The sequence below is a fragment of the Eleutherodactylus coqui genome, chromosome 5 (genome assembly GCF_035609145.1).
Source record: "Eleutherodactylus coqui strain aEleCoq1 chromosome 5, aEleCoq1.hap1, whole genome shotgun sequence".
Classification (NCBI taxonomy): Eukaryota; Metazoa; Chordata; class Amphibia; order Anura; family Eleutherodactylidae; genus Eleutherodactylus; species Eleutherodactylus coqui.
Window position 1 is genome coordinate 211,997,317 of NC_089841.1, and position 21,893 is coordinate 212,019,209.

At 43.6% G+C, this 21,893-nt stretch overlaps 1 protein-coding gene across 1 annotated transcript in view; it reads left to right on the forward strand.

The window, feature by feature from the left end:
• The window catches only part of TRPM6 (transient receptor potential cation channel subfamily M member 6), a 152,501-nt gene extending 130,988 nt beyond the window's left edge, over positions 1-21,513 (forward strand). Inside the window, exons 38-39 of the mRNA XM_066604163.1 lie at positions 1,063-1,169; positions 19,927-21,513. Coding sequence (XP_066460260.1) covers positions 1,063-1,169; positions 19,927-20,030 — 211 coding nt within the window. The 3' untranslated portion in view covers positions 20,031-21,513. The remainder of the gene's footprint in view (positions 1-1,062; positions 1,170-19,926) is intronic.
• The last annotated feature ends 380 nt before the right edge of the window (positions 21,514-21,893 follow it).

Here is a 21,893-nt window from a genome sequence, read left to right on the forward strand (position 1 = left end):
CGTAATTTACAAGAAGCCCCGGGAACGCTCGCCTTCTTGCAGTTCCAGAAGCAGCTTATTGAATGCCTTCTGTGTGAGACCGTTGCACTTCAGCAAGCTTACGGAGACTCACAGAGCGCCACTTTTTACACCCCATCCCGGCCGCTGAGGTCCAGAAATACCCCCCAAAAAAGCATGAGATGAGGAGGAATACCAGATTTTATTGCCCCATGTGACCATCCCAACCAGCCTCCGTAATTACCCCTGTCTTCAGACCTACCACACAGTTTACATTATTACTTTTATCTAAGATTTAGGGAATGCCAAAAAGGTGGAGGGGGATTATTTTTAAGGAGTCATTTCTTTTTCCGCACGAGTGAGCAATGGGGCCTGGAATTTATTCAGTAGTGCCCTGCAATCCAACGGCTGTTCCCCACTCCTTCCAAAAAGAAAAAAGACATTTTTCCATAAAGAGTTATTTCGATCTCAGGCAATTCTACCTATTGGGGAGCCGAGCTGGCTGTGCTATGCTGTTTCCATAACTCTATAGAAGTAAATGGAACTTACAGAAACCTCCTAGCACAGCAAGGCAATCTGTTACCATAGCTCCAGTTAATAGAAAAGAAGAAAAAGAAATCACTTGGTCCCGGAGGCCCAAAATAAGCTGGTCCTTAAGAGGTAAAATCACGATATATGGACACAGATCCTAAAACATAAAGTCCCAGATAATCTGAATGCCCTCCGTAGCATTAATATTAACCCCATTCACTGTTTCCAGTCACTCACTTTGATATATACATGCCTATATCCTTACTGCAGTATTCTACATACACCGTTCCAATCCTACCTGATCACAAATAATCATTTTATACCATAACCATCAGTGAGTTTATTTTGTATCCCTTAAACTTCTTGGAATGACAGCTCAGAGAAAATCCCCCCTTACCCATAGCTAGGATTTTCAGCTTTTCTGTAAGTTTTACAACTTAACTAGAATCCAGGGTGTAAGTACACAAAGTTCCACTCTTTTTTTTTTCGAGGGATTTGCTCATCACGATGACATTTTACACTTTTTCTGTATAGGTCAAAAGGTATGGTGTTTGGACCAGCCAATTTAGGAGAAGATGCGCTCAGACACTATGTTTCCAAACACCTCTGCAACTCTTGCTGTCGGAAACTCAAACTTCCTGGTATGTATTATACATGCTTGATTATACCGTCAGTCAACTTTTTTCTTTTTTTTTTTTTTTTTATTATGTTGTTTAAATGTAGAACTTGTGCCTAATTTCCACTGCAGTGCTGACATTCTGCTTTCAAGATTATAAAAAAATATTCTGAGAGGAGTTTAGGAAAGGATTTACTTAAGAGCTGCTCAGAGAAGAGATTAAACAGCATTGACACTTTTACATTAAATGAGGCACATGATGAGACAGTCTTTCATTGCTGCTGAGTCTATTAAGTACAGCTGCTGCGCGCCTACCTCTCTGCCCTTGGCTTGTCAATCATTTCAAAGGAGAGGAATAGCACCGATACTGCCATAACCAACCATGCAACGCAAAATTATATTAAAGTGACCCCTACCGTGTCAGAAGGGTGCACGCGGTGTTAACAATTCCGTAATTAAACTCTTTATCCCCGTCTCTTATTTTAAGTCTTTGCTTTCCTCCAGAGTTTTGCAAGGATCATGTGGATCTTATATTCAAGTTTATCTATGGTGAGACAGAGTCATGCAGTCCCACCTTTTCATTAGAAATGCTTGTTAACCTCGAGGGCATTTGCTGTGTGTTTTCAGAGTTGTAATTGCGGACTGTTTGAAGTGCGTCAAAAAAAAAATCTATTTTTTTTGTTATCATTTATCTTTTGTGTTATACTTCTCTGAAGTGATGCTACCCAGGGCAACATTCATAATACGCTGCTTATTTCTCCTACATTTGGATAAAGCCAACTATTCCGTCATTCACTAACAATAAAGATGAAGCCATTCAGCGCAGAACAAATGTAGCCATTAGAATATATTTTGCTCTTGCTATGATGTTGTCATTAATGCATACACTTAGGACAAACTAAATGAGATTTCTGTTTACAGTAATTGTGGATCGTCTTAAAGGGAATTGTGTGAAATTCAATAGATCCATTTGGTTTTATTATAAATATCCCCCACCCCCCTAAAAAAGGGCATCCTGAATTGGATTGTACAGGTATTATGAAAGATACTTCTTTGCAATGGGATTTAACATACTTGTATATAAAAAAAAATGTTTCCAGCAGCGGTAAGTCAAGGGCCATTTACACGGGACGATTATCGTTTAGACTTGTTCAGATTCCCTAGCTCCCATGGGGATTTGATTGATAATCGTCACATGTAAATGCATGCAGTGAATGAACGATAGTTGTTCAGGCCTTCAGTTTCTGCATGCGGATAAGTGATCAATGCCGTTCAATGTAAACAGCTGTCGTTCACTTTTGAGCGACAGTTAATGGAGGCGGGAAGAGGGAGAACACTTCCTGGACCGCTCCGCCTCCATGCTGTCAGTGTTTTCCGGTATGCCATAGCAATAGCGTAGGAGCGAGCATCACTGGGGCGAATGTTGGGCATTGTTTGCAAAAAGAAGAAGAAAACTTTTTGCAATAATGATAGATGATAATGATAAACTGATTGTTTTTCAGGCTCTGTTCACATCATAGGATGTGAATGCAATTGATGTATTTATCAGAAAAGCTCCTGGCACATAAGCTGAATGTAGTAGTAGATCCCTTTTGACCCGCAAATGGAAAAAAAAAGCATCTTCTTGGTCTTCGTTGGGGTAGTATGCACCAACATACTTTTTTTACTGTAAAGGAAGGCGCAGTAGACTGAGCTTGCCTATACAGGGGTCCACCATAAAGAGGCTGTGACAGTGCAGTAGCAAGAATGGCCTGTAGAGGGCCTCTAAGCACAGTCACTGTGCTTGGTTTAGTTAACCTACACCTGCAAGGGTGCGGCTACACAGTTTAAATTTCCTTTCCCTCACAAACTCAGGGTACTTGAAGCCTGTGGAGCTTAGGTCCGTTGAGGCCTGTTGGGCCTAAGGTCTATGTAGACCTGGTGCTGGTCTGTGAGGGACCTGGAAGCATGGAGCGGATACGGGCTAGTCTACCCCTCGCTCATTGCCTGTCGGGGCGAAGTCACCTTCCTGGAAGGTCCACTTAAAGAAGCGGTGTGCATTGCTGTGTGCACTGTGACAGACAACAGTGTGAAGTTGCATGAGATAGGCTGGATTGTATGTAGACTGAATTCCTATGCTGTGTTGAAATAAACGCTGCAGGAACCAGCATTTGGACTTCACCCTCTGTTTTCTGTCACTCCTGGGCACGGGAAAGTAAGCAGGAGATCCCGGGCAAGTCACCCCAACTTGCTACAGAGGCGTATACCATTCAATATCTTTAACATTGTAATGAATGGCTGATGTGTGGTTATACAATGGCATACACTGTAAGGTCACTTTATTGTAGACACCTTGCCTTTCATGATTGAAGCTTTCCTGTATAGACATTTGACACATAAGCTCAGAGTGCAGCATAAAGTTTTCTGTTGATTAATTTATGTGTGAATCCTCATTAAAATTGGAAAATTGAGCAATTTGAACAACTTCAGATGAGAAATGGTCATTGGTATTTTCAACCTTGTGGTGTTTTCAATGGTTTCAAGAGTATACTGAGAATGGTGTATCAAGGAAAAACATCCAGCAAAAGGGAATCCTGTGGCAGTAAACAACTTGTTAATGAAAGGGGTTAGAGGAGGATGTCAAGAATTGTTTTTATGGGGGGCGTGGCCTGGAGTGAATCCGAGACGGCAGAGTTTCTGTGAGCTCCGCTCGGCAGCTAGTCTGTCAGAACCGGCAACTCTCGGGGCCGCCGGGCCCGCACCACCGGTCCGGCCACCCGGGGTACAGGAGCACGGCGCAGAGGTACCCCGGTTCTTGTGATCTCCCCGGGCCGCTGTAAGACTGGTCGCCGCCGGGTTGCTAGGGAGGCAGCTGGTGCTTCTAGTCGCTTGACTACCAGGCTGGCTTCCCTGGTAACTGTCTGTGCAGTGAGACTGGGGGCGTGCCCCCAGCACCGCCCTGATTAGCCCTGCTGCTGTCAGGCTCCCCGCCCCAATCAGCTTCTGGGGCGGGAGCGCTGACAGCATTTAAATAGGTGTGTTTTCCTCTCAGGCCTTGCCAGTGTTAGTTTGGTTCTCCAGCTGCACCCGCGTTTATCCTGACTGCTCTTGTGACCTCGGCTTTTCTGACACCTGCTTTTGGACTTGACTACGTTTTTGCCTGACCCCTCCGTACTGCGTTCCCTCTTGTTGCCTACCCGGATTGTCTGACCATTCTACCGTTGCTTGTCTCAGTGTCTGTTTGTCTCCCGTGTCCCGCTTCCCTAGTGAGGGTAGGGACCGTCGCCCAGTTGTCGCCCTGGGGGGTAGCCCAGGGGGGCAAGTAGGCAGGGACAGGGGTTGCGGGATATCTCAGGGACCCCCATATCCCGGACACTGTCCTGACAGTAACACTGGCCATAAAAACCTCACTTATCTAGATTCCGCTAAGAGGTTAAATGCTCGGCAAGCCCGCTGGGCCTTGTCTTTCTCTCGGTTCAATTTTGTTGTTACCTATAGACCCGGCTCTAAGAATGTCAAGGCTGATGCCCTGTCTAGGAGTTTTGGTTCTCCGGAACCTTCCGAGCCGGAGCCTGAGAGCATTCTCTCCCCTGGGGTGGTCCTCGCTGCTGTCTCCTCCGACCTTTCACCTCTCATTCACGCCGCTCAACAATCTGCTCCTGAAGCCCTTCCGGAAGGCAAATTATTTGTCCCGTTGTCACTGAGATTGAAAGTGTTAGAGGAGACACATGCTTCAGTCCTAGCTGGAGACACCCCGGTATCAGGGGTACTCTGGAGTTAGCGGCCAGACTCTATTGGTGGCCGCACATGGCCAAGGATGTACGGGTATTTGTGTCCGCGTGCCCGGTTTGCGCAAGGGGGAAGAACCTCAGGAGACGTCCTGAGGGGCCTCTTCTGCCCTTGCCCATTCCGTCCAGGCCATGGTCCCATTTGTCCATGGATTTTATTACTGATCTGCCATCCTCGCTGGGGAATACGGTCATTTGGGTAATAGTTGACCGTTTCTCCAAAATGTCTCATTTTGTTCCACTTGGCAAGTTGCCTAACGCCAAACTTTTGTCTGAGATGTTCATCAAGGAGATTGTTCGGTTACATGGGATCCCCGAGGATATTGTGTCTGATAGAGGGGTTCAGTTCGTCGCTCGCTTCTGGCGAGCCTTCTGTAAAAATCTAAACGTTAATTTGTCCTTTTCCTCCGCTTTCCATCCCGAGAGTAACGGACAAACGGAACGGATGAACCAAGAACTTATCCAGTATCTGCGACTGTTTGTCTCTGATAACCAGCATCAGTGGGCCAACTACTTACCTCTCGCCGAATTTGCGATTAACAACCATGGTAACTCGTCGACCCAACTGTCACCTTTTTTTTGTAACTATGGGTTCCATCCCCGGTTCTCGCTTTCTACTCCTTTGGTCTCGAACAATCCGGCCGCCGACATATCCGCCGAAGAACTGTGCACAGTTTGGGCCCAGGTTCGTAAGAACCTTCAGGGTTCCCAAGAGAAACTGCGTAAATACGCAAATAAAAGACGTACTATCTCTGCACCTTTTGTGGTCGGGGAGCAGGTTTTATTATCATCTAAGAATCTGAGACTTAAGGTTCCCTCCCTGAAACTTGCTCCTCGGTTCATTGGCCCATTTACGGTTTCTCAGGTTATCAACCCGGTGTCATATAAGTTGGCACTTCCTGACCCCTGGAAGGTCCACAAGGTTTTTCACAAGAACTTGCTTAAGAAGTATGTGACTCCAGTTCTCCCCACCCAGAACCCGCCTCCTCCCTCTCTGGTACAGGGGGAACTGGAGTATGAAGTAGAAAGGCTTGTGGATGCCCGACGGGTTAGAGGTGGGCTGCAGTACCTGGTCCACTGGAGAGGATTTGGCCCTGAGGATAGGACGTGGGTCCCTGCCAGGGACGTGCATGCGCCACGCCTAGTCCAGGCATTCCACAGGGCTTTCCCGCTTAAGCCCGCACCTGGCCATGGGGGTCCGGTGTCCCCCCGTAGAAGGGGGGGTACTGTCAGAACCGGCAACTCTTGGGGCCGCCGGGCCCGCACCACCGGTCCGGCCACCCGGGGTACAGGAGCACGGCGCAGAGGTACCCCGGTTCTTGTGATCTCCCCGGGCCGCTGTAAGACTGGTCGCCGCCGGGTTGCTAGGGAGGCAGCTGGTGCTTCTAGTCGCTTGACTACCAGGCTGGCTTCCCTGGTAACTGTCTGTGCAGTGAGACTGGGGGCGTGCCCCCAGCACCGCCCTGATTAGCCCTGCTGCTGTCAGGCTCCCCGCCCCAATCAGCTTCTGGGGCGGGAGCGCTGACAGCATTTAAATAGGTGTGTTTTCCTCTCAGGCCTTGCCAGTGTTAGTTTGGTTCTCCAGCTGCACCCGTGTTTATCCTGACTGCTCTTGTGACCTCGGCTTTTCTGACACCTGCTTTTGGACTTGACTACGTTTTTGCCTGACCCCTCCGTACTGCGTTCCCTCTTGTTGCCTACCCGGATTGTCTGACCATTCTACCGTTGCTTGTCTCAGTGTCTGTTTGTCTCCCGTGTCCCGCTTCCCTAGTGAGGGTAGGGACCGTCGCCCAGTTGTCGCCCTGGGGGGTAGCCCAGGGGGGCAAGTAGGCAGGGACAGGGGTTGCGGGATATCTCAGGGACCCCCATATCCCGGACACTGTCCTGACATAGTCTCAGCGACACCACAGCACACAACGGAAGGAGATAACCTACCCGACCACCGGCTAAAAACCTCTGGAGCATGGCGACAGCGAAAAGACGGACTTCCAAAGCGGCTCCGACCCGTTTAGAGGAGTTTTTCGTTCCGCGCAGCGTGCTCCCGGAAAGGGCGGCTGAAAAGAAGATGGCCGCGGCGGCGGGAACCCCGGTAAGAGAACTCCGCAAATCTCTTGCTCCGACACCCATGAGCGAGGAGGAGGTGGATAGCGGACAGAGGGGACAAAAAGGAGTAGGACAGGAGGAGAAGGCTCCTACAGGAAGGAACAAGATAAGGGCTGGGGCGCCCCTAGGACGTGGTTCCAAAAACAAAATGGCGCCGGTCGCTGCAGGGAGCGCTCACTCCGCTTCTGGCAGCCCGGCCAAACAAAGGCAGAGATTGTTAAACGCCACAGAAGATGAGAACCCTGTCTTTACGGACATACATGCCTCCTCCCCTGAAAATAGTCTGGCAGAGGAGAACATAATGCAGCATAACTCGCCCGCAAACCGCAGCTCCCCCCAAGATTTGGCGCCAAATGCGTTGCGGGTCACGTATTCTGCCCCAAACAGCCCAGCCAAACAAAGGCAAGACTCACCTGATGACACAATGGAAGAGTCTCATGATGCTGCTCCCCTCCATCTTGCTCAAGATGAAGAAATCGTCAATTTACCGGCCTCTGACAAACCGGCCTCAGAATCATATATCAAAGAGGCGATATTAGCCCTGAGAAACACCTTACAAGTAGACCTGAAAAGCATGTACCATCATGTAGACAAGTCAATCTCTGAAGTTAACATCAGGTTAAAGAACACAGAAAATAAAACAGAGGAGCTTGTGAAGTCGCATAATGAGCTTATTGACGCACACTATGTGCTCGAAGGGACTGTTATTAAACTCCAAAACAAAATAAATGATTTGGAAGATAGGAATAGACGCAATAACGTCAAGATTCGCGGCGTCTCCGAAAAAATTACTAACGACAAAATCCCTGAATATGTTATGCGTCTGATTCAGAAAGTACTTCCGCACCTCCCCGATCGCGATCTTAGGATCGACAGAGCCCACAGGCTGCCGCTTCCGAGATTTTTGAAGGACAATAGCCCTAGAGACATTATAGCGAGAATTCACCATTTCAGTACGAAGGAGGCTCTTATGCAAGCAGCGAGAAAAATGCAAACGTTACCAAGCCCATACGCTGACATTCGTATATTCATCGGTCTTTCCCAAGCGACCATGGAAGCCAGGCGAAATTTCGCCCCCATAACCCTAGCCTTGAGAGAGGCGAACATTCCCTATAGATGGGGATTTCCCACGAAAGTCATTACTAACAGAGAAAATACAACGCATGTGCTTCAAGATGTCGCCTCAGCTAGGGCAACTTTAGCCTCGTGGGGAGTGGAAGTGAAGGAACCTCCGCCTGCTCGCATGGCAAACCCCGCAGGAAAATTCAGAGAAGGAAGATCTTAACTGCTTATATCGTCAATTTATCCCCGCTCACTTCCGCTGTCATAGGACATGACAGACCAGAGACTTTTGCTGATCACTCAAGTGAACTGTTTTCTACCCCCCTGATGGTCCTGCAAGCGATAGCTTGCCTTTTTTCTCTTATTCTTTCTTGCTGTCTTTTTTACGCCCACAGCAAACCGTTATTTTACAGTTTCATATCTTGCGATTGTAAGGCGTTATGTGTAACAATCTATTCTTCTTTACTCAGTTATGTTTTGTTCGGCATCACCTCCACTGTTTGGTTCCTGTCTCTTAGCTCCTACGTGCCTGGTCCAATATTATGGCTCTGAAAATTTTATCGCTGAATGCCAACGGGCTGAATCTCCCGCAGAAAAGAAATTATGTGTGGAAGGAAGCCAGTCGAAACAACATCAATATCGTATGTATACAGGAAACGCACCTCATAGATTCAGACATACACCGCATGTCGCATAAGAAGTTCCCGCATGCCACATTCGCATGCGCCCCAAAGAAACGGGCGGGTGTGATGGTGGCATTCGGTGAATCTACTCCATTCACTCTCACGACACAAATTTGCGACCCAGAGGGACGATACATAGTCTTGGTAGGGACATTAAGAAACGATCCAATTACCCTAATTAACGTTTATGCCCCGAATAAAAAGCAAATAAGTTTTCTGAATAAACTTATGAAAGTAATCCGTAAAGTGGCGAAAGGCAAGTTGATATTCTGCGGGGATTTTAACTCAACCCCGGAGAGCTTCATTGACTCCACCCACCCCTCTGGGAGATTGGGTTCAGATCTAAACTTTTGGCTACGCAGGCACGCGCTCTACGACACCTTTCGCTGCCTTAATGCTGCGGCCAAGGAGTATACGTACTTTTCCCCTCGTCATCGGTCGTTCTCTCGTATCGATTTATGTCTGGTCGATAGACACCTTATCACGGCAGTAACGAAGGCAGAGATAGGCACGGCCACGTGGTCGGACCACGCTCCAATAGTGACCTCAATTGCCATGGGAGGGATTAATCAATCGAGTAGATCATGGAGAAACAATGTATACTTAATGAAGCTGCCGGAATATAAATCTGAAATTCAAAAAAACATGGAAGAGTTTTTCGCTTTAAACAATACCCCCGATGTAGACCCTCGCTCTCTGTGGAACGCTCATAAGGCATTCATGAGAGGGGTACTTATTAAACTGGGCGCCAGATACAAAAAAAAGAAAATAGAAAAGACAGAGGCCTTAGTGTCGGAAATACAGCGACTAGAAAAAAAGGTTCGAGAGGGGCCCGCCTCACAATCCCATAAGGAACTGTTCAAAGTGAGATTGGAATTACGTAAAATTCTCCAAAACGACTTTGATAGAGAGGTAGCGTCCCGTAGAGCTAATATCTACTCGTCACTGAACAAACCATCTAAATGGATGGCCAGCCTACTTAAAAAAAAGACGATTAGATCCTCCATTCCTTTCATATGGAGTTCAAAACATAAAGAGTCTAAGATCACTCACCCAAAATTAATAGCGGATAAGTTTCGTTCGTACTATAGCGAATTGTACAACTTAAAAGACGATCCCGCCTCTGCTCAACCTAACATATTAATGATAGACAATTTTTTAAATAAGCTAAACCTCCCGAGTATTTCCGATGCTCAAGCGTCAGAATTAGACAGAGAAATGTCAGTCTTGGAGGTGACTGAAACAATCACAGTTATGAAGAACCAAAAGGCCCCCGGACCTGATGGTTATTCGTCAGAATATTTCAAACTGTTTTCAGGGGTGCTGTCCCCGTTCCTAACTAAATACTTTAATAACGCCATGTGCAGTGGAGCCTTTCCGGAAGAGGCCCTCCAGGCTACTATCGTAGTCTTGCCCAAGGCGGGCAAATCCCCAGATGATCCATCCAATTTCCGTCCGATCTCGTTGCTAAATACAGATATAAAAATTTATTCCAAGATCCTTGCAACGAGATTGCTCGGGATTCTCCCGGAGATTGTGCATTCCGACCAGGTCGGCTTTGTGAAGGGGAGGCAGGCCCCGGATGGCACCCGCAGGGTCCTCAACCTTCTTCACTCTTTAAGACTCTCGCATTCCCCTGCGGTCATGTTAGCTCTTGACGCCGAAAAGGCTTTTGACCGTGTCCACTGGGACTACGCCTTTCAAACATTGGCCAAGTTTGGCTTCGGGGAGGGGATGCGGCGTGCTATCCGGGCCCTGTACTCCAACCCGTCGGCGAGGGTTCTGGTGGACGGCTTGCTCTCGGAGACCTTCAAAATTTCCAATGGCACGAGGCAGGGCTGCCCTCTTTCCCCCATCTTATATGTTCTTTCAATAGAGCCCTTAGCCGAGGCGATTAGGCTGGCCCCTGAGATAAGGGGTATCCCACTGAATCTCCGTCAGCACAAGATTGGCCTGTTTGCGGACGATGTCATCCTCACTTTGACGCGTCCAATCGGCTCCCTGAGGACGGCCCAACAAGTCCTTCAGGCCTTTAGTGAGATTTCACAATATAAACTCAATATAAATAAATCAATAATATTGGGTGTTAATACCTCCAGGGAACTAAGAAATGCAATTAAAAAAGAATTTCCCTATGTGTGGGGGGATGGGGGTCTCCCATACCTGGGCATCCACTTGACTTCTAATTTGACGGACTTGGAAAAAATAAATTACCCCCCCTTGTTGTCCCAAGTGCAGAAAGAGTTAGATTACATGGCAAAACTCAAACTCTCGTGGTATGGCAGAATTATGTCTTACAAAATGAAGATCCTCCCTAAAATTCTTTATTTTTTTAGAGTTCTACCAATTACCTTATCCCAATCTATACTAACCAAACTACAAGGGCAGATGTCTAGCTTTGTCTGGGGCGGAAAAAAACCCCGTCTGGCCCTCTCTATCTTATCCATGCGCCGAGACAAAGGAGGTGCAGATATTCCGAACCTGACCAAATATTATAGAGCGTCACTTTTAAACCAAACCAGGCATCTAATTGCGGGAGACGACAGGACAGGGTGGGTAGGAGTGGAAAGCAGCTTTGCCAAAACAACTTCATGCAACCCGTTGCTTCTAGCAGCCTCTCTAGAGGCCATGTCGGACGCTCTACCAAATAAAGCAAAATTAAAAATAAATACTCAAGGGCTATCCCCTACTACGCTCACATCTCTCACAGTATGGAGTGAACTGACAAAAAAAACGGCTATAACTAGCACCTTGAAAGCGCCCAATATTCCTCTCGAGACTCTAGGGGTGTTTGTCCCAGAGTTAGATTTGAGAAATTGGAAAGAGAGGGGGATATGTATGGTGGCCGACCTGCTGTCAAAAAATGGGGTGAAGCCCTTTACAATGCTTAGTACTACATATGGCCTGGACAACCAAGACATATTCAAATATTCTAGAGTCACCCACTTTATTAATAGATCATTAATTCACATAGTAAAGATTCCATGTGATATCATTAATAGACTTAACTCAACGCCCAATCTGAAAAAGTCAGAAATTAGGTCCTTTTATGACATATTGACAGGCAACAATGACATCTCAAAGAAATCCCACATGATTAACTGGGAACAAGAATTAAAAACGGACGTTCCAATGGACCTCTGGAAAAATGCTTTTAAGCTGGCTGGAAAATCAACTAAGGGGTTGGGTATATTAGAAGTCCAAATAAAAATTGCAATGAGGTGGTATTACTCCCCGGCGCTTTTACGCAACAGATTTAAGAGGGGTGATGGCCTGTGCTGGAGGGGATGTGATCAAATGGGCACTCTTTCACATATCTTCTGCTCATGCCCTAAATTATCCAGCTTCTGGCAAGACATACTGAATTTACTTGATAAAGTCTTGCAGATTCGTGTTCCAAGAGCGGCTAAACATATTTTACTTCTAGTGGGTCTGGAAGACATTCCCATTCCTGCCAGGTTTCTGGTAGGACACGCCTTCATGACCGCCAAGACTCTTATTGCACAACACTGGCGTGGCCCAGACCCACCAAATATTCACAAATTTAAAAACAGAATGGCGGAGCAGAAGGTACACAAGAGATGGTTGGCATTCAGGGAAGATTCGCTGGTAAGGCACGAGGAGATGTGGAGCGGATGGAGGGAACCACTATAAACTTCCTTGAGACGTTAAATACTCATTGATGCCAATGTTTAGGTTTTGTGTTAATTGGTTTGGGCGCTATCTGTTAGCATAAAGAGGATAACATGCGTTTATATGATTGTTCTCAAGGACAGTGTTCCAGAAGATGACCTGCTTATGGCTGTTCTCTTTTAAGGTCTTATAATTCATTTATAAATGGAACTTTTGAGAAGGGATATTGTCTACATCTTATAGCTACTAAACTGCGCTCGTCCACTGTTCATTTTGTGTATGCTTTTTTATGTAAAACATGTTATTTCCTATATAGCATTTATTCATGTTCAACTGCTAATTTGAAAACAAATAAAAATTTAATGTTAAAAAAAAAAAAAAAAAAGAATTGTTTTTATGAATATGAGGTGCACAGTCAAGCAATTTGCAGCCACATACAATACTGGAGCTCCAACTAACATGTTTAATTGCATAACTCATTGTTCCCTAGCAAGAATGGACTGTAAGAGTCTGTCTGAATGGGCTGTCTGAGCAGTGGAAAAACATTGCCTGGTCAGATGTATCTAGAGTGCACTATATTAAATTGAACCCTTCCTTTTAGCTCATCAAAGCATGTCAGTACCTCAAACTAATTTGTGGCATCTACAAGAAACTGTTGTGCCCGCATGGGCCAATATTCTTGCAGGACAATATTAACTCTTGGTGGAATATATACCATAACTGTAGTTTTGAAGGCCCAAAGAGGTCCAAAACACTACTGGATTGGAAAATCTGATAAACTGGTTATTCAGTATATTTCGGAGGTATGCTTTGGGGAATGCTCCCAATGTATGCCGCTGATGTGAACAGGAGCCTTATGATGATTTTTTTTTTTTACAAGCAAAATCCAAGTAGCATTAACAACAACGGGGCAGTGGATTAGAAATTTTAAGCCAGGCTGCTTGCGACCTGCTCCTAAAGGGTAAGACTAGTGAGTGCCAGTATGTCCCATTCTACAGCTTCCAAAATGGAGCTTGAGAAAAAAGAAAATGGTTTGATGCCGTGTCAGCCAGTAGAGCAAAATGTGATTGTGTTAGGAAGAAGTCTGGATCGGAGTCCTCAGGTTGTGGCCAACTCAGCAGGAACAGTGTAGTCAGTGGGAAGCTGGGGTCATACACGGAGCAGTAGGTACAGCAAAGCAGCAGGAAGATATGAACAGGAGCTTGACTGAAGGCTAGAGGCTCAATAATCACGCAAGAAAGGCGTGCCAGGATCAGGTTTAAATAGCCAGACTAATTAGTGAAAACTAGGTGGAGTTTCCTCAGGTGCAGAAGCTGGAGCAAGGAACCAAGACAAAGTTCAGCAGGGATGTTGTCCACAGGAGGAATAGCTCACCGGGAAGAGTCCTCCTTGCCTAGGAAACACAGGAACTTGAGAGTTCGAGTCCTGACTGTTTGCTCTCATTAAGCAAAAACAACAAAAAGAGATAATGTTGCAGCAAGCTTTTGAACCTACTTAGGCTTATAGAATAGACCTGAAGAAATATGTGTGTGTATATGTAAGGCCACGTTCACACGATGTCTACATCTAAGGTCTGTGATGTGAGAAAAGGTAGGACCTGACCTATCTTTGGTGTGAGCTGTGCAGGAGTTTCCAATGACTCCTATGGGAGTCCTGTGCAGGAAAAGATTTCTGCTGACCGAGGGACTACCCACCTGCTTACAGCAATACATTTAAAGCGTGCTGAAGCAACTTTTAAATGTCCCGCTGTAAACTCCTGCTAGTCCCCGCGGGGATTAGTGGACTCCCCATGGTTTCCCTTAATCTCCACGGGGACTAATCGGAATTTGCAATGCGACGTTTAAAATGTGCTTCTGGGCAGCACGTTTTAAATGTCTTGCTGTAAGCAGCGGGGTATTCCTCCAGCTCCGTTGCTTGGTAATTCTCCATCAGCGGGGGGCAGTAGGGGACTCCCTTCACCTCTCTCTTTCAAGAGGGGCGGGGTTACAGGGCTTCCCCAAAATCGTGGGAGAAGAGGCGGAGCTAGATGGATCTGCCCACTAGGCCTGCCCCTCTATATTTGCTATGGGGAATCTCTGTGTGAAGCCCTATAGCTTCGCTCACTCTCTATTCGTTATGGGGATTTGCCTGGGGGATCCCCAGAGCAGGGAGAGCAAGAGCAGGGTGATGGGTTAATCCCCCATAGCAGGAAGAGAGAGAGGGGCTATGGGGGATTAATCCATAGCAGGGAGAGACAGAGCGGGGCTATCAGTTAATCCCCCATAGTCCCGCTCTCTCTCCCTGCTGTGTGGAAATCCTAAAGCCTTGTGGGGCTTCTTCTCTGTCTCCTCCTGAACAGCTGCCCGTTCATGCAATTTTTAGCGCAGTATAAGTGCAATTTTTTTTTTGCGCACCTATACTACGCTAAAACAGCGCTCGCGTGAACGAGGCCTTTATATATGCACATATATATATATATATATATATATATATATATATACACTGCCATTCAAAAGTTTGGGGTCACCCAAACAATTTTGTGTTTTCCATGAAAAGTCACACTTATTCACCACCATGCGTTGTGAAATGAATAGAAAATAGAGTCAAGACATTGACAAGGTTAGAAATAATGATTTGTATTTGAAATAACATTGTTTTTACATCAAACTTTGCTTTCGTCAAAGAATCCTCCTTTTGCAGCAATTACAGCATTGCACACCTTTGACATTCTAGCTGTTAATTTGTTGAGGTAAGCTTGTGAAATTGCACCCCACGCGTCTAGAAGCATCTCCCACAAGTTGGATTGGTTGGATGGGCACTTCTGGCGTACCATACGGTCAAGCTGCTCCCACAACAGCTCAATGGGGTTCAGATCTGGTGACTGCGCTGGCCACTCCATTACCGATAGAATACCAGCTGCCTGCTTCTGCTGTAAATAGTTCTTGCACAATTTGGAGGTGTGTTTAGGGTCATTGTCCTGTTGTAGGATGAAATTGGTTCCAATCAAGCACTGTCCACTGGGTATGGCATGGCGTTGCAAAATGGAGTGATAGCCTTCCTTATTCAGAATCCCTTTTACCCTGTACAAATCCCCCACCTTACCAGCACCAAAGCAACCCCAGACCATCACATTACCTCCACCATGCTTAACAGATGGCGTCAGGCATTCTTCCAGCATCTTTTCATTTGTTCTGCGTCTCACAAACGTTCTTCTTTGTGATCCAAACACCTCAAACTTGGATTCATCCGTCCACAACACTTTTTTCCAGTCTTCCTCTGTCCAATGTCTGTGTTCTGTTGCCCATCTTAATCTTTTTCTTTTATAGGCCAGTCTCAGATATGGCTTTTTCTTTGCCACTCTGCCCTGAAGCCCAAAATCCCGCAGCCGCCTCTTCACTGTAGATGTTGACACTGGTGTTTTGCGGGTACTATTTAATGAAGATGCCAGTTGGGTACCTGTGAGGCGTCTGTTTCTCAAACTAGAGACTCTAATGTGCTTATCTTCTTGCTTAGTTGTGCAACGCGGCCTCCCACTTCTTTTTCTACTCTGGTTAGAGCCTGTTTGTGCTGTCCTCTGAAGGGAGTAGTACACACCGTTGTAGGAAATCTTCAATTTCTTAGCAATTTCTCGCATGGAATAGCCTTCATTTCTAAGAACAAGAATAGACTGTCGAGTTTCAGATGACAGTTCTCTTTTTCTGGCCATTTTGAGCGTTCAATTGACCCCACAAATGTGATGCTCCAGAAACTCAATCTGCTCACAGGAAGGTCAGTTAGGTAGCTTCTGTAACGAGCTAGACTGTTTTCAGATGTGTGAACATGATTGCACAAGGGTTTTCTAATCATCAATTAGCCTTCTGAGCCAATGAGCAAACACATTGTACCATTAGAACACTGGAGTGATAGTTGCTGGAAATGGGCCTCTATACACCTTTGTAGATATTGCACAAAAAACCAGACATTTGCAGCTAGAATAGTCATTTACCACATTAGCAATGTATAGAGTGCATTTGTTTAAAGTTAGGACTAGTTGAAAGTTATCTTCATTGAAAAGTACAGTGCTTTTCCTTCAAAAATAAGGACATTTCAATGTGACCCCAAACTTTTGAACGGTAGTGTATATATATATAAAATTCTAGAATTGTAAAGGAACAGTCACATTCGTCTCATGCTCTGTTTGAATTATTACCATATGGTGTGATTATGGTATGAACATTTAGGTCTTGACAGCGTTTCTACCTCCCTGCACTGCTTCTTTTAAATAAACTTGTGTGATTGTAAGTGTAGTGTACAGAATGTAATGTCTTAAATCCATGAAGTTATTCCATCTTCCTATTTGTTAATTGCGTGTTTCTGTAGTTGTCCTACTTGGCAATAAAGTTGCTATGTATCCCGATGTATTTATTACAGAATTTTCATGGTGTGACATCCCTTTTAGCATTTATAGGTGTCTTATGGATACCCTTGTTTACAGTGAGCTCACTTCATGGAGCATACATGTGAACTATAATTTAGGTCTTTATTGTAGAGAGAACATACCAGGATGTTCATTTTACATATTTCCATATTTTACATTTAGATGATTCTGTGTTTATTGTTCCCTGAAATGTCCCTTCACAGCCTCACAGGAATAAGGGTCACAACAGTTGCATCTGCAACTGCATGTTGTGCCTAGAGAGCCTGTAGGACTTCCCGAAACAAATGCCAGATATTGAAGCCCAACCAATAAAGGACGCATGACACCCACCTGACATTGAAGAAGATCACTCAGAAACATGCTTTAAAACCAGACAAAGACCTAAAGGAGTTTTGTCAGCATCTTTGCCCACGTAAAGCTGCTAACAGACTACGTAGGGACCAAGGAGCAAAGAGGCATCATGCCTTTATTAAAACTCTCAGCAGGTTCCTCAGTCCAAAATGTAACTTTTAATCCCTACCTTCGACCACATCAAGTGCTCTACCGGAGGAGCTTCTTCCCCTGGTTATTTCTTCTTAGTCCAGTCAACTGATCCATGTCTCTGATTGACAGCTGGAACTTCAGGAGTCCACTACAGTGGTCAATAGGAGTAGTAGGACAGCCGATTGGACAGAGATGGAGAGCAGTTGAGGAAGTAGTTCCACTGATAAAGCACTTGTGGTGGGCATGCACCAAGGATAAAAAGCTGAATTTCGCACTGATGTAGTATCAGCTTTAATAAATATATAATGCCTTCCAGGCTCCCTGGCCCCTATGTAGACCTATCAGCAGTTTTGAATGGGCAACCTTTGACACGATCGATACATCTCATTATTTTTAATACCCAATTAGAACAAATTGTGCTAAATGTATCAGAATAGCACCCTTGCCATGATGAATGTTGTGCATTCATTAGACATGCAAAAAACTTTTCAGTTGGTTAAGCCCCCTCAGGATTATTGTATTTCTACAGCAATGTTTTCACCCACAATGTAATGCATTTGACAGTTTTTCTCCAGTGCTGCTAAATTTATTATATTGTTCACCGTGTCAGTTTATTTCACCTTATAGGATTTAGAGACTTAATGCTGCATTTTGTGTTACTATTAGACTTACTTGTTCTATACATTACCTTTCCCTCTGTACTGTGCGCTCTAGAAATGACAGAGTTAAAAAATATCGCAGCAAGCAAAGAAGTATCGCTGTTATTAGGCTGGTTGACCGTATTGATGTGTTGTTTTAAATCTTCACTTCCAGAGTGCCCAGCTTATAGGGAGCATTGATGTATAGTCTATCGACTGTAGTGCTGGCTTCCTTTGATCATGTGTTTTTACAATGACAGCAGTATTATTCTGGTCTTCGGATTCTTTAGGATCATCGATTATTAAATAAAATACTCCTAACATACAGTGTATCTAAAATGTATATGTTAAAGCTTTTTTTTTAAATATATAACTTTACCCCAAAAAACTGCATTTGTTTTTTCAGCTATTATAAAAATATTCTATAGTTTATTTGTCACAATTTGTGATATCTATCGATCTCATATCTATCTATCTATCTATCTATCTATCTATCTATCTATCTATCTAACTATCTCATATCTATCTATCTATCTCCTATCTATCTATCTCATATCTATCTATCTCCTATCTATCTATCTATCTATCTATCTATCTATCTATCTATCTATCTATCTATCTATCTATCTCATATCTATCTATCTATCTATCTATCTATCTATCTATCTCCTATCTATCTATCTCCTATCTATCTATCTCATATCTATCTATCTATCTATCTATCTATCTATCTATCTATCTATCTATCTCATATTTATCTATCTATCTATCTATCTATCTATCTATCTATCTATCTCATATCTATCCATCTATCTATCTATCTATCTATCTATCTATCTATCTATCTATCTCATATCTATCTATCTAGCTCATATCTATCTCATATCTTTCTATCTATATATAGCATATCTATCTATCTCATATCTATCTATATATCTCTCTCAGATCTATCTATCCATCTATCTAGCTCATATCTATCTCATATCTTTCTATCTATATATTGCATATCTATCTATCTCATATCTAGCTATCATGATGATAGATAGATAGATATGAGATAGATATGCAATATGTAGATAGAAAGATATGAGATAGATAGATATGAGATCTATCTATCTCATATCTATCTATCTATCTCATATCTGTCTATCTCATATCTATCTATCTCATATCTTTCTATCTATATATCGCATATCATGATGATAGATAAATATGAGATAGTTAGATATGCGATATGTAGATAGAAAGATATGGGATAGATAGATAGATATGAGATAGATATAGATAGATATGAGATAGACATGAGATAGATAGATATCTCTATCTATCTTTAACCCTTTCCAATCCACTGTCTGACCTCTGAAGACATTATGATTTAAGGCTGTACAGCTCTGATGCTGGAAGACATCCGTTGGGGTTCTCTTACTGCATATTGCCAGCCTCTCTGCTGTCTGAGCCTATCCAACGTGTCACCTCATGCAGTACTGGCTTTAGCCAGCATACAGCGCTGTTGTATAGCGGCAGAAAAAGAGTAAGCCCCTTAGGAAAACCAGGAGACAAATTGGATTGGAAAGGCTTAACCAAAGGCTGGACAGACATCTTTCTGGGATGATTTAGTGATTCTGCATTGAGCAGGGGGTTGGACCTGATGACCCTGGAGGTCCTTCCAACTCTACCATTCTATGATTCTATGATGTATCTATCTCATATCTATTTATCTATCTATCTCATATCTAGCTATATATCCACCTATCTATCTCATATCTATCTATCTATTGTATGTATTATACTGAGTATTCATTGTATGCCCTATATTTTAGATGTGCTGATGTATTTTATTATGAATAAGTGTATCTGAAATGCCTTATGTTTCCCTGTATGCTTCTTTGCCTCTAAGTTCAAGGGAAACAAATGTCAAAAGGAGCAGAGTTAGTTCCTAAATGTCCTCTGCTATCCATTGTATGATATGTCATTATTTCCTCTGCTCTCTCATACATTTGATCTTCTTCACCTACAGATTTGAAAAGAAATGACTACTCACCTGGGAGGATCAATCTTGGGTTTGAAATTGGAGAAGCGGACACAGATGAAGACATTATGGAGCATAATACAAAGTTGTAGAACAACATTCCGTAGCGCTATGAAAATAATCTTTACACTGGATGCTCTAGTGAGATATTGGTGGACGACATCATAAATCTAAGATTTAGACTGGCTTCACATTGCCTTTATATTTGTGTTTAGCGTTTCCCAAGGGAAAGCTCATGATGTAACTGAAATATGTCTATAGCGCTCCACTAGTCGGACAAGGGCCAAAAGAGTGTCCCTTTTTTATACATTAGTATACCAGAAGGAAAAGGAAAAGCATCATAGACTACACTATTCCACTCCATGGAAAACGGATACAGTACTTCATATTTTTTTAAATATGGTAGCCAATAGGAGATGGATGCTACTGCTATGCTAAACGTATATAACATCATGGGCTTTTCAATAACTTTCATGATGTAGCCAATAAACCGTTACCAATATTGATTACATTTGACTGATGTGCTAAATGGATGCCAAACCGTGATATCCATTACCTACAGGCTGTAATAGCATCCATTTAAAGGACTTTTTCTGGACTTTAAAATAAAATTCACAGGTGTAAAATATAGGGGGGAAGAAAGGTACCACCACTCGGAAGCCAGAAAAAGCAGGCTGGTGGCTACGTGTCATACATAACTGCTCAGACAATCACTGGCTGCAGTAGTGATCCTTCTATGGCTCCTGAAGCCTGTGCCTGACTGAGTGGTCAAGTGCACAATGTACGGCACGGAACCCCTCACCCACTTCTTCCGAGTTCTGAGCTGTGGGCATCAGTGCTAGATGGGGAACCTCTGAAGTAGGTGAATATGTATTTTTTTTCTTTATTTTATACAATTTTATGCCTGGGATTTTTTTAGGGAATGACCTTATATCTTGGCACAACCCCTTTAACTCTATCCTCACCAATCATAAACAAAGGCTTGGTAATGTTAAAATACACATTCTTGGTCACAGTTTGGATGAACAGCAGCTATCTAAGAGAGGCTGGCTGATCTCTATGCATTACATTATTGGAGAATCCTGTTGATATTGTCAGGATCTGGTAAGAATGATCTAATGTGTAGCTTCTTGGTATGTGGAAAGCTGGTTTTGAAAATGCGTTTTAGAGCTTTCCATGGTTAACACTATGGTGCCGTAGTCAAGACCATAAATTGCCAAAGTTGCCAAAATGCTACATCTAATTTTTTTTCAACTTTACTTTTGAAGTGCTTAAAAGAGCATGTTTCAAGTCGAAGAAAATACCTGATATAGCTGGAATAACAAAATATATAATGCTGATATACAATAGCTTTAATTTAAAAAGGTCACATTTCGTAGTGCAGAGAACTATGTTTATCAGTTCAGAATATTTTGTTACCTCATTCGCTTCAAGGTTGTGTTCTAGGTTTTTTGAAAGTAAATTGATTACACTATTTGAACTGTGTATTTTGTGTCTGGATGTTTAATGTACAGGAAATATTCCAGACATGTTCCTTGATTATTTATTTTTATTGTATTAAAATTTGATCTTCGACTTTCATTTTTCATTTATGTAGAACGGTTATATCATTTAGTAGTGGTATTTGTTTCCTGCTATCCCTTAGCTTCTTACAATGCTGGCTTCTAGATTGTTCTTTTTTGAATTAGAATTTACTACAGTAATACGTTTGATTAATTACTAGGGAAAGTTTTCTATTAATTAAGGAAGATATTGACGATGATAGAGCTATCACTTTCTCAGTTCTTTCACTATTTAATGATTAAGCTGTTTGTGTCCACCATCTGTCTATATTAGAGATGAGCGAGCATACTCGCTAAGGACAATTACTCGATCGAGAATTGTCCTTAGCGAGTATCTCCCTGCTCGGAAGAAAAGGTTCGGCTGCCGGCGCAGGTGAGAGGTGAGTTGCGGCA